The 13,108-nt window shown below is 42.9% G+C and overlaps 1 protein-coding gene across 2 annotated transcripts in view; it reads right to left on the bottom strand.

The window, feature by feature from the left end:
- Positions 1 to 243: 243 nt before the first annotated feature.
- Positions 244 to 13,108, bottom strand: part of LOC142145000 (kinesin-like protein KIF6) — a 102,316-nt gene continuing 89,451 nt past the window's right edge. Inside the window, exons 14-16 of one of the 2 annotated variants that reach the window (XM_075204420.1) lie at positions 6,732 to 6,797; positions 6,285 to 6,391; positions 244 to 1,681 (exon numbers count right to left, since the gene is read on the bottom strand). In XM_075204420.1, coding sequence (XP_075060521.1) covers positions 1,665 to 1,681; positions 6,285 to 6,391; positions 6,732 to 6,797 — 190 coding nt within the window. In that variant the 3' untranslated portion in view covers positions 244 to 1,664. Of the gene's footprint in view, positions 1,682 to 5,224; positions 6,040 to 6,284; positions 6,392 to 6,731; positions 6,798 to 13,108 lie in introns of those variants that run through there. The other variant, XM_075204419.1, reaches the window with a different exon arrangement.

Raw genomic sequence — 13,108 nt, forward strand, 5'->3', positions numbered from 1 at the left:
GATAAGTCACAGTGACAGTGCAGATAAGATTTTTTTCTTTTGAAAAAAAGGTAAAACAGAAAAATCAATGAATTGTTCTGATAGAGCCGAGCAAATCAGCCAAAGAGCTTCCGCTGCACCTCATCCGACGGAGGGTGATAAGACCAGACACTGTCACAGTGTATAAATATCTCTCTGCTCCAACTTAGGTGGAAAATTACAGCGATAGTCAACGAAACAAAATTCACTTTCAACAGATTTTATTAAAAGGTTTTATTAACAATAAATAACGTATCCAACAAAATAAGCAACATACAATATACATGATACAAACAGTGCAAAACAGTACACAGAGATCGGCATTGAAGGTAAGGAGCCCCCAAACTATTCCTGAGATGCAGCCCCCCATAGGTGTATCCTACAATTATACTACACAGGGGCACAGCAGATCAGTTCCCCTTTCACAGATTCTAAGTTATACAAATATAGACTAAAAATAACTATTTACAATCTCCACTCAATAGTCTTGGTGTGATTAATAAGATCTGGAAGTGACCAGACTTATCTAGGGAATGTGCTTTAATGTTTCAGCTGACCGAATATTCCGCCTATCGCGTCTCAAAGATCGATTGTCATGAATATTGATTTAGCTGACAAAATACCTGCATCCTCTATGAACAGACCTTACGGAAGCGACGTAACAGGTATAATACATTCATACAAATGCCTTTATTAAGAGATTAAGCGACATTCACAAACTGACAAACAGGGAAGCTGCAGAGCTATCGGTATGTGACGGATTTGCAGGAAAGATGACGGCGTCTGCTGGGCGCAGGAGTTTGCACCACAGATGGGAGAATTTGGTTGATCGAGGTATGGATTAGGCGGGTGAATGAGCCTACTTTTCCACCCACAAGTAAATACAAGATTTTCTTTGTGAGATGAGATGTTTTCAATGTAACAGCTGTGAAGAATGAGCAGGTACATGGGGGAGACCAGGGAACGCACAGACGCCAAACGCCTGGAGGTCAGGTCTCCTTCTATATTAGCGCATTCTAGACTCGCCTCCACCAATGTACTAAAAAACTTCACACAGTGTAAGCAACAAGACACAGTCCCAATGTCCCCTCACTCTCATGTTAAATTTAGTTTATGAACCGTAGTGGGCCGACCCCAGAGTGCAAGTAGGCGGGACTTCAATGTTATGATGTCACGTTTCCATCATGTGACCATGAAACGAGGCGTAGACTGATCTTACTGAGGGGTTTCCAAAAATCCATGAGTGGGTGGCACCTTGAAACTAGAGGACAAGTAGCGCACAGAGAAACATTGTGCATCGTGCTTCTATGGTTTTTAAGCGGCCCTTAATGCTACGATTGTTATACACTGATCTTCTAGATGGAATTCATAGCAAATATTAACACAAAATATACAATGTTTTATTCTTCTGTCAGAGTTCACTGTGTCTTCATGTGCAAAACATGATTATATATTATAAAAAGAACATTACATTTAGTCTTTGTCTGTATAATAGACCACACCTCAAACCAATCACTCTTCCAGCGCCCCCATCACGTCCCCCCCGAATCGTCCCTCACAGGTCTGAGAAATCTCACTGGTGATATAATGTGCGGCTGGTGCGGTGCTGGCAGTCAGGGTGCATCTATCAGGGTACATAATGGCAGTCACTGATACCCGGAGCCTGCGGGACAGAAAACACATCTGTCACAGAGGGATCAGAGGATGGTACCAAGGACACATTGTGCAGATCAGGTCTTACAAGGACACATTGTGCAGATCAGATCTTACAAGGACACACTGTGCAGATCAGATCTTACAAGGACACACTGTGCAGATCAGATCTTACAAGGACACACTGTGCAGATCAGATCTTACAAGGACACACTGTGCAGATCAGATCTTACAAGGACACATTGTGCAGATCAGATCTTACAGATCCCGTACAACGGTTATATCCACAAACACACTCTCCCAGACAACAGCACTTTTATTCATGCTGGGTGATACTGCCAACATGTGGATCTTCAGATGTTTGGGGACAGAGGATTGTTATACTAAATAGAAATATTGTAATTCAATGTAAAGGAGTTTTTGGCAACACCAAGTGAGCACTGAAGTATTATATTATAATACTTGGGGTATTACATGACATACTAGAGGGAAGGACTGGCATACACAGCCCAATGGCTCACATTCATATCCACCCATTGGCATCACTGCTGAGTGACGACTGAATGCAGAACACCCACCGGGGAGGAGGACTGAGCCCAGATCCCTAATACTCTCAGACACACCAATAGGGATTCAGAGGGGCTGACCCAGAGAGGGCGTGGAGTACAGGGCATGATTTCTATGGTATGTGGAGGAAGTGTTTAGGTAGATCAGAAGTTATTTTGTCCTATTTCTGATGTTCTCCACGTTGGGAGGTATAATACTGGCTATTTCCAGAGTTGTCAGCCCGGATCTGCTCCCAATCCTATTACTAATAGAAGTACACACATCATTTCTCTGGGTAAATGAAATGAAGCTTTGTGTTCAGCTGGCCATACATTGGCTGATCTGCTACTCAGCCCGACCAATGGGCTGCCGGATCTCTGTCTTTCACACGTATGTAGACGTGTGTGAAAGAGGCGGATGTAGGGCTCTCTGGCAGAATGACCATTTCTGACATTGGCCGGATAATGACCAGATACCCATTCAGGTGCATTCATCGTCTGAACGCATCTAAAATTTGTTCCATTATTTTATTTCCTGGACAAATGTAACGTTACCATATGGATCTACACTGACCTCATCTGCAAACAGCATCGCTTCACTTACAGTCCATTATTGCCCAGTAATATATACTGCAGCCAAACATCCAAATAACTGTCGTGTGTATTACTAACCCTCTCACTCCCCTGTTAAGGAAGGTGGAGCGTCTCAAACTTGCATTACTAAGAGATGGAGAATTAGAGAAGGGATATTCCACAAGATGACCGAGCACACGGCTGCCCAACTAACAGCCCCCCTGAGCCTTCTTGTGCTCCTCAGGTGTCTAGACAGCCGCACAGGCTCTGTAAGGTGCCCTCTTTTACTTATTAACAGTATTCACAATGCAAAAATAAAAGATACAATAAAAATCCAAAGCTCTTTATAAAAAACGTAGGTAACGTAAACGCTGTTTACAGATTGGTAGCAGCATGTACAACTACTGAATAACTGCGAATACTCCCCTTCACTGTATCAGCTACAGCAGAGTTACCGACGTCCTTCATTTTCAGGGATTGATTCATGTTTCTAAGATTTATTACTCTGCTAAATACAATCCTTCTTATTCTGTATAATGAATGCAATTTCCCCTATCTAGTCTTACTCTTTAGCCTTTCTAAGTTAATATTTATCGAGTCTATAAAATGCAGAAAGTGACATTATAACCACGATCAGTAAACATAGCGTGATAACGATTGCAGTACACAAAGGTCTATGTAGACAGTGCTGCGCACCGCTTCCTCAGACCCACAGTGTTCCTGGGAATTATTTTAAAACATCAGGAGCTTTGTATCTGGCCCAGCTCAATTTAACCACTTATTCCGGCTTTGGGTGTTTGATGAAAGACACAGCGGGGTTGAACAATGAAGTTTAATTTTCTGATAACTAAACATCAGTGGGTTTAGTTTTCCTTTACATGTGCCCTGTAGGTATTGCTGTATCTAGCTGCACAGTGATAAATGTCCTATAATAGTGTGGATGTGATGAGTCAGGGGCAGCGAGATCAGAGTAATGGGCTAGAAACACACATTTATAGAGTAATATTAATTACAAGGTGTCACACTGCCGACTCCTGTGCAAGATATCCCAACATATCAATTACAGCAATGGAAAAACTGAGGCAGTCGATCTACTTCTGTTATCTAGAAGCTGTTGTTAGCTTTAAAGAGCAATTTATTTACTCAATGCAAATTAGCTGTAGACACTGTCTTCCAAAGACAGATCATTAACAGGTAGCTAAACCCAAGACATGGAAAAAGTCTATGGGCCTGATTCATTAAGGCAGCAAAACGAACGCAGTTTGTGTTTTGTTATTTAGAAAAGTGCGCAAATCGGACGTACGCCCGTCCGTATTCAACTAGAAGTGGAAGAAACGTCTCTTGTTAGGGTCCAGGTAGCTCTACTTTGACACCCAATACATATTCACTTATTGTCACCTGTTAATAACATAGCAATTAATGAAAAATCATTATAAAAAAAGCATGTGTACACAGCCTCCACCACTAGTAATCAGCACTTACACCTGACCTGTAGCTGGTGCCAGTGATACGAGAGAAAATAGTTTACACCAGAGAGATGCGCAGAGCTTGAATCAGATGCTGCTGTGTGCGCTCCAGCCTGGCACACCCTTACTGTACACTGACTACGGGCATACGCCCAGTCCCCTCCCGTTACATACGCCCAGCCCCCTTACCTTACACCCATGAGATTGTAGCCTGTCAAAAATGTCCTTTGCGCACGATGAATTGCATGTACTGACATTCACTTGTGCATAGTTCATTGCAAAGCATTCGCAGAGCAATTTTAACTCAAAATACGCAGAGCAATGTAACAGGATTTACATTCCTTAATGAATCGGGCCCAATGTATCGATATGTGAGAAGTGCTTTCTGGTGATTTTCCATCAGAAGAGGGTACATAGTATAAGTTAGACCACGTGTTTGTTATCTGTACAGAAAGGCTCTAGGTAATCACGCTATGAGAGTCGAGCATAAGTAACATTTATACTATCCTGGAATAGCACTGTACCATTATTCAACATAACTTGGCCACTGGGGGGGGGGCACCGTTCAATAGAATCTATCAATTGGGGAAGCATGGTGGCTCAGTGGTTAGCACTTCTGTCTCACAGCACTGGGGTCATGAGTTCAAGTCCTGACCATGGTCTTATCTGTGTGGAGTTTGTATGTTCTCCCCGTGTCTGCGTGGGTTTCCTCCGGGTGCTCCGGTTTTCTCCCACACTCCTGCAACATACTGGTAGGTTAATTGGCTGGTAATAAATTGACCTAAGTGTCTGTGTGTGTGTATGTTAGGGGATTTAGACTGTAAGCTCCAATGAGGCAGGGACTGATGTGAGTGAGTTCTCTGTACAGCGCTGCGGAATTAGTGGCGCTATATAAATAAATGGTGATGATCAATAATATTTCCTTATACTTCATGGCTGCTCCAGATACAAGCTCAGTGTTAGAGACCCGGCAGAACATGAACAGAGCTGGGTTCAGTGAGGCTATTATTAGCCCCTGTCTTACATGGTGCTGTGGAACCATTAGGGTGATTACAGGCCTGTTTACCTTGGCTGTGTCTGTGTGTTTACATGCAGATAAGACAGTGCCTCTTAGGACAGCAGTTACGCCATATGCTGCGGCCGCTCATGGCTGATGATTAGGGCAGAAATAAAGAGACTGATAGTTTTATTTGAAGCTGTTTGATAGCTCAGTGTGTATTGTGTGAGGCCAAGACAGGTTCTTTCTAATGTAATATAATAATGTGTAAGAGAGTTTCCCCGCAGCACAGTCACAACAAATGTTCTGTATTCAGCGACTGTATAAGGGGAAGGTTCCATCGGCTCCAGGTGTATCCGGAACATCTGCGGTGTCACCTCGCTCCCATGCTGTGGCTGGAATTGCGCTAATTTTTCTAGCACCTCTATGGGGTATAAATATGAGCGGAGCACCACATCACCGCCAACTGAATCTCCCCCTATGGTAGAAATCTAGACGGTTCTTACAGTCGAGCCGTCACCTACACTCAGGCAGACATTCTTGGAGGTTGCACCAGTATTCATTCTATTAATTCACTGGTAACTCGGCATGAGGTGTTCTGTGTCTCATGCCTCAAAGATGTTACTGGTTCCTACTGTATTGATAGGACATAGCCTCATAAATATTGGATAAGCAGACACAAAATGGCCTTAGCCCTCTATAGATTCCGCCAGCCTCCGCCTGGCTCCTGCGCGGTTTGTGGCCGGCGTTACGTCCTCTGATATCGCTGTCAGTGTAGAGGATACACCTATAATACATCACAGCTGCTGTCATTATTAATCCATAATATACCCACCCCACAACATCCCTGACTGGAAAATCAGGACAATTTGGGCCATGTCGCCGATCTCCTCAAACCATGGCCAGATCAGCACATACCACACCCATTTCCATCCACATCCTGTTCTACTCTAAAAATCAGGACTGTCCCTTAAAAATCAGGACCTTCTGGGAGGTATGTCCACAAGAGACACAGTCCTGACAGCTGATTACCTTTTCTGTGCAGGAGGTTCTGTCGCGCTCTCACAAACGCCAGGATGTCGGCGTCAGTCTGGCTGTCTCCCGTGAGCGGGATCGGAGTGTCAGCTGTGCGAGAAGCCCTGCAATACAGTGTTGATGTCATGTGCAGCTCGCAATATAATAAACGTATTTATTTACATCCGTATGAACGTATTACTAAATATGTGTATTTAATCACATCATTCTCTGCCACACAGGAGCTTACAATCTAAATGGCCCTTTCAAGGGTAATGTACGATTCTCATGGGTGTATCTGGTACCATTATGATGTACGTAATACTGTAAGAGCTGCCAGTCTGTATATATACATTATGTACTGTACAGTCCGGTATCACTGTGACACCACACAGACCGGATGTGCTCTGGCCGCCAGGTTACATAGACAGATATATATAGATAGAGGGTGCAGGATAATGTTACCTTGACGTTGGATGCTGCAGGCTGCTCCTGTTGCTGCCGGTTACAGAATCCACATGGTTGTAAACACTGCAGAATAAATGCATATAACACACAAATGAGTTTTATAGATGTATAAACTCTCGTAAACAATATCTGTATTAACAGTGACCTCTTATAATGAGCGAGTTCTGATGTCATCACTTCAGGACAACTAGTCTATAATAAGGAATATTGCACCTCCTACTGAAAATCAATATGGATACTATGCAAGTATTTTTCTCCTGGGAAATCAGTGCTGGACGGGATGTTATATGTAAAAAGAAATTAAAAGAAAACAATTTGTTATTTCTCACCCAGGAGTCCTTGGGTGCTGGAGTCTATACTGGGGGCATTTATGTCTTCGCTAGTCTAGCTACAGAGAAGTGGCGATCCTGGGATACTTGGTTATCATTTCACTGGGTGACTGCTAGGTCCAGACACCCACGGGTAAATGTATCAAGTTGAGAGTTTTCTGGCAGGTTTGAAACATGGAGATGTTGCCCATAGCAACCAATCAGATTCTAGCTGTCATTTTGTAGAATGTACAAAATAAATGATAGCTAGAATCTGATTGGTTTGTCAAACCCGCTGAAAAACTCTCAGCTTGATACATTTTCTACCTGGTGTCCTTTGTGTGGGTGAACTTCTACTATTTGTAGAATGAGGTCCAATGAAATCTTGAAAGACAGTAACCGTACGCGTTTCACTGCTAAACTGCAGCCTCCTCAGTAGGTGAAGGGGTTTGGGCAGGGTAAACCTCTTATTTTTATACCCTCTGGCTTTTTCTTCCCAACCAGAAGACATCATGACGTGTTTCTTCCGATTTCAGGATTGTAGTCTGCTTGGGTTCTGCGTGGTGGTGATGGACCACGTGGTAGCTTTTTCTTCTGGCTCCTCTGCCTTACAGTTAGTAGATCTATTCCATTGTTTAGTCCACTGCTGCTCAGTGTTTTTAGTCTGTGGATCCATCATATTCAAGTGTTGTGAAGAGTTTCTACATTTCATCATTTCTTCTCAGTTCTTCTAGAATGTCAGTTGCCGTGAAGTTGATGCCATCTATCTGGATGTTGATGCCATCTATCTGGATGTTGATGACATCTATCTGGCTGTTGATGACATCTATCTGGGGAACGTCGACCAGGTTCTTTGTGTAATTATTCTTCTGTATCTAGTATGTCTAGCTGATCTTCCTATATATTGTTATCCAAAGAGGTACATGTCACATATATTACATTGTATGGTTTTCTCGAATGTGATTCCTTCTACTGTTGGTGATTTGATTTTTTACAGTTTTGTGTTTTGCCTTTACATATTTTGCAGTTCATGCAGTTGTAGTATGATTCCAAGCAGCTTGCACTAGGGTTTCTATGCATTCATCTATCTTCAATATGTTTCAATAATGTTTGATCTCTTTCTTTACTTTGTTACTAAACCAAACTGTATCTTCTTTATGTTTAATAATCTTGCCCTCTGATTTTGTAGTATGTTGTCAGTTGTTTCTACTCTATAATGTGCTTCCATCAAGGATTTTTCATTACATTCTCCATTTTCGAATCTGTGTCATCATTTCTACCTGTTCTGTGAAGATCGTGAGGTCTCTGCAGTGATTCCCCTTAGCTATTTGTATGTATATATGTATGTATGTTCTTTAGCCAGATGATGATATCATGAATATATCTTTAAAAATGTGATGTTGTTGTTGGGTTGCTCTGTAGTATGGGTTGATACATGATGTTTGCTTCCTATAAGCTCATGTACAGATCTGTATAGCTTTAAGCAAATTTTGTTCCCATCGCAGTTCCTTAGGATTGAAAAAAATACGTCTCTTGGAATAGGATAGTTGTGTTGAAATTAGATGTTAAACTGATCCCTATCCATCTTCATGATATAGATTTGTGGAAACCTGTCTACATATTCTGAATTATAGGAATATCTGTTGAGTTCACTGTGATTTGTGAATCTTGGGCAGAAAGTAGAAGGTGGTTATTTGTGGGTGTTTATATTATAGGAAGAAGTAATCAATATTATTCAGTGGGGGTGAGTCTTTACAGACTTCTAAAAATGTGTCCAGTCCAATGTTGAATGTGGATGCAGGATCTGTTTTGAGCTCTATGTATGTTGTGGTATGATAGTGGGTGTTATGATTTTTCTGCACGTCTGTCCGTAATCTCAATTCCTCCTCCTAGGACTGCTGGTATCATTTTTTTTAGTTCTTTTATTCTTTTCTAGTGTTTTAAAATATCTTCCCTTTCCTCTGCCGACCTTCTCCAGACATTTTTAATTCGTTTTTGAGATTAAAAATTCCTGCCATGTTTTCTTTTACATATAGTCCTCGTGGTCCAATTTTTCTTTTCTCCCTCTCGAGCTTCTTTGTTTCCTTCTGGTTCTATTTTTCTTTTCTGTGGTTCTGACTTTTAAGGTTATGACGTTTTCTCACAGGATTTCATTTAGTCTCATTCAGAATCTAAAAAATTCTTATGATCATTTTGGTCTTATTTACTTTGGGATATTCAGTTGTTTTCACTTAGATTTGCCTCAATCACAATGATAGTTTTTGGTATTTTGGCTAGCATGTTTTTCTTCTTTGCCCTTCTTTAGGTCTAATTCTACTGTTGACTGGTCTCTATTCTTCGTGTAGAAAGGTACGTGAAAGTATCTCGAATGTTGGTTCTTATAGTGATAGGGTCTTCTTGAAGGTGTCCAATATTTTGGTGGTCTATGCCTCCCATGTTCCTGTTATTCTTATTTGATATCCCTGTGTTTGGAATTGGTATGGTTTACAATGTTCTCTTTTGGTCCTTGTGGTAGTCCATCTTGTACCTGTGTTTAGTTCTGTTCCATCTGCCAATCTAGTATTGGCTCAGAATTCTTCTGTGCTCTCCTCTCCGATAGTCCTTAATATCCTCCTTAGTTTCCAGGATACTTTTCTTAAGCTGATGGTTTCTTCTCTGTATGTTGGTCATCTCTCTAGTGTCTGTTCTTTTAATTTTAAATTGTTGTCTTTTATCTTAACTTTCTCTGTAAATCCAATAAGTGGTGCTTTTCTGTTTCTCCACTATTAGCTTCTTTATAGTGAAGAAGATGTTTTCGAGTTCTTTGAACATGTCACCCAAGAATTCTTTGTCACTGGTGTATAAGGTGGGTATTTTCTGTAGACTAAGCCTCTGGACATCACTTTGGTCTCAATGATCTTTCTGACAGTCTTCATGTTGCACCATTTGCAAACCTAAGACCTAAACTATTGTACCAGGATCATGTCTGTGTAGCTGCTCTACTTGAATTTATCCACTTGGTGGCAGAAGAACCACATTCTCCTCCATTATACAATAAAATCATTTTCTCCGTACAGCTATTTATAAAAACTAGAAAATACTCCTGGCAGCATTTACTGTAGGAACAGACAAAACATTAACAGTGATAGGACATTCTAAATGCAACACAGATATTACACACACATACTGTATATTATTAAATATACATAGGAGAAGAAAAACGAAATTCTCAATTGGTCTTAAATACTGCTCGGTGTAGCTTCATTCATGTCTCAAATTATTCACGAGAGTGGGGGGACACCGGGACCCTATTTATCATGTATCACTATCGCAAAAGTGACTTTTCCTTGTATCATGCGAGTGGCAGGTACAGAAGGCATCTCATTAAAAGTACCCCACCTCTGGGGATGGGTAAGCTGCTGCTGGGGGGATAACAAGGCTTTGTGGGCATGCCCCAGTAAATCTGCATTCTCGCCCCCTGAATTTAATTTCAATATCTTGTTCTTAAATTCTGAGGCACACAGGTGCACCTACGCAATGAGCACTCAACCTATTCAGCTCCTCCCAAGGTGCAACGCTGACTTCCAAGCGGGAGCAGTTGTGCACAGACTCATGGCGCCACAAACCGCCATATGCGCTGCGCAGGTGCATTCTTGCAGGTTTGTAAATGATCCTTGCTGTGTTGTGGTACAAAGACGCCAAGCTGTGAGCGTCTGCCGCCTCTTTATAACGTCCCTTGTGTGCACAGGGAAGGTTGGGTTCTGGAGCGTGAGCGCGGGAGGGTGGAGGCATCATCCCCCAGCTTGTACTAGGTATAGGAGCACATATACATGACAATAATGATACAACATTTTTGTGCTTTTCCTGAAGGAACCTGTATGAAATCAAATCCAGACACAAGAGGCAGAGGATTGGTATACAATAGGAGGACGCTGGTCGGTTATAATCTGATGGATTAGTAGGATAAAGCGCAAGAACCGTATAAAATGTCAGCTAATTAACACCCCAGCAGAGAGCGAGGAGTGAGCCGTTCCTGCTGCTCCCTCGTGCTCCTGGTGGCTCATTATACTGATGCGGCTTCAGTTACACATCTGGTAAGTGCATTTGCCGTTGTAGTGCTGGGGAAGGAGACTTTACAGTGGATCAGTGAGCTGGGTCTCGCCTTTCAGATCCGCTGACCTAGTGTGAACAGACACGTTACAGTGGACGCCGTAATGGAACTAACAGATTAGTAATTCATTTAACGAACGCGCTCTTTAGTGTGGGAAGTACATGAGATAGAGGAAATGTTACAAGTAAATCTGGCCTCTCGCTGGCAGACAGCTGCCGACCATGAGACCGGCTCCCCACAGTCTGCATTTCTCTCAGTGCAGAGGAGGGAAAATCTGCAGGTCTAGTTAAAGGGATTTTCCATAATTTGGGATGGGGTTGAGTAAGGGGACGGGGCCGGGGCCGGGGCCGGGGCCGGTGACTGTACCTTATTGTACACTGATGGGGGTCTCCACTGTTGGCATCACCACCTTTTGTCTCATGTACTTACTAGTGACCCCTGCTGGAGAACTTCAGAAGCGCAGTTGGAAAGCCATGAGAGAGCAGGGAACCAGGAGCATAGTTATAATGGACAGGTACTGCACCATCCAATCAGGAGCCGCCTGTCATTAAGCCAGTGTGTTGGATCCATCTTTCGCGGCTCTGTGACAGAGCTCCTGAGGTTCTCCAGCAAGGGGGCCTCATCAGAGCCGTAACTTAGAATTCTAGCGCCTGGAGCGAGAAAGACAAATGAAGCTCCCCTAGCCCTCAATTTTAGCCAAATGAACCTAAAACATTCCTAAACTGCACCCCCATTTAGCGTTGCGCCCAAGGCGGTCGTCCATATCGCACAGCCCTAGTTACGGCCCTGGGCCTCATTACAAGCACAGGGGAACAGAGACATTGCAGAAATGGTCCTCTTAGACCACCACAAATGTACAATTCTGGCTGTATGTAGGGAAGGGTGTCTATATATGTTATAGTCTGGGGGGAGGGTATATACACCAATCAGCCACAACATTAAAACCACTGACAAGTGAAATGAATAAAATTGATTATCTCGATACAATGGCACCAGTCAAGGGGTGGGATATATTAGGCACAGAAGGGTGTCAGAACATACAATGTATTGTAGCTTGCTGCAGCCTAGTCAGAGTGCCCAGGCTGACCCCTGTCCACCACGAAAGCGCCTACAAACGGGCACACGAGTGTCAGAACTGAACCATGGAGCAATGGAAGAAGGTGGCCTGGTCTGATAAGTCATGTTTTCTTTTACATCATGAGGACGGCCGGGTGCGTGTGCGTTGTTTACCTGGGTAGGAGATGGCACCAGGATGCACTATGGGAAGAAGGCAGCTGGCGGAGGCTGTGTGATGCTCTGGGCAATGTTCTGCTGGGAAACCTTGGATCCTGGCATTCATGTGGATGTTACTGACATGTACCACCTACCTAAACATTGTTACAGACCAAGTACACCCCTTCATAACAACGGTATTCCCTGATGACAGTGGCCTCTTTCAGCAGGATAATGCGCCCTGCTACACTGCAACAATTGTTCAGGAATGGTTTTAGGAACATGACAGAGATCAAGGTGTTGATGTGGCCTCCAAATTCCCCAGACCTCAAACTCGATCGAGCATCTGTGTGATGTGCTGGAAAAACAAGTCCGAGCCATGGAGGCCCCACCTCACAACTTACAGGACTTAAAGGATCTGCTGCTAATGTCTTGGCGCCAAATACTACAGGACACCTTCAGAGCTGGAGTCCATGCCTCAACGGGTCAGAGCTGTTTTAGCAGCACAATGGGGACCTCCACAATACTAGGCAGGTGGTTTAAATGTTTTGTCTGATTAGTGTATGTATTATACTCTACGGGAGAGGGAATGTGTATGTGTCACAATGAATTCCGATCTTTAAAAGTTTATTTGTACCATGGACATATAACTCTTGTCCCATGTTCCTGCTGTCACAATATTGACATATTTCATTATCCACACTTTCTACACTAGTTAGATCACAAAGTGATTGTTATGTGATATCTGTATGGAGGACAAATAT

This window comes from Mixophyes fleayi, chromosome 3 (genome assembly GCF_038048845.1).
Source record: "Mixophyes fleayi isolate aMixFle1 chromosome 3, aMixFle1.hap1, whole genome shotgun sequence".
Taxonomy (NCBI): Eukaryota; Metazoa; Chordata; class Amphibia; order Anura; family Limnodynastidae; genus Mixophyes; species Mixophyes fleayi.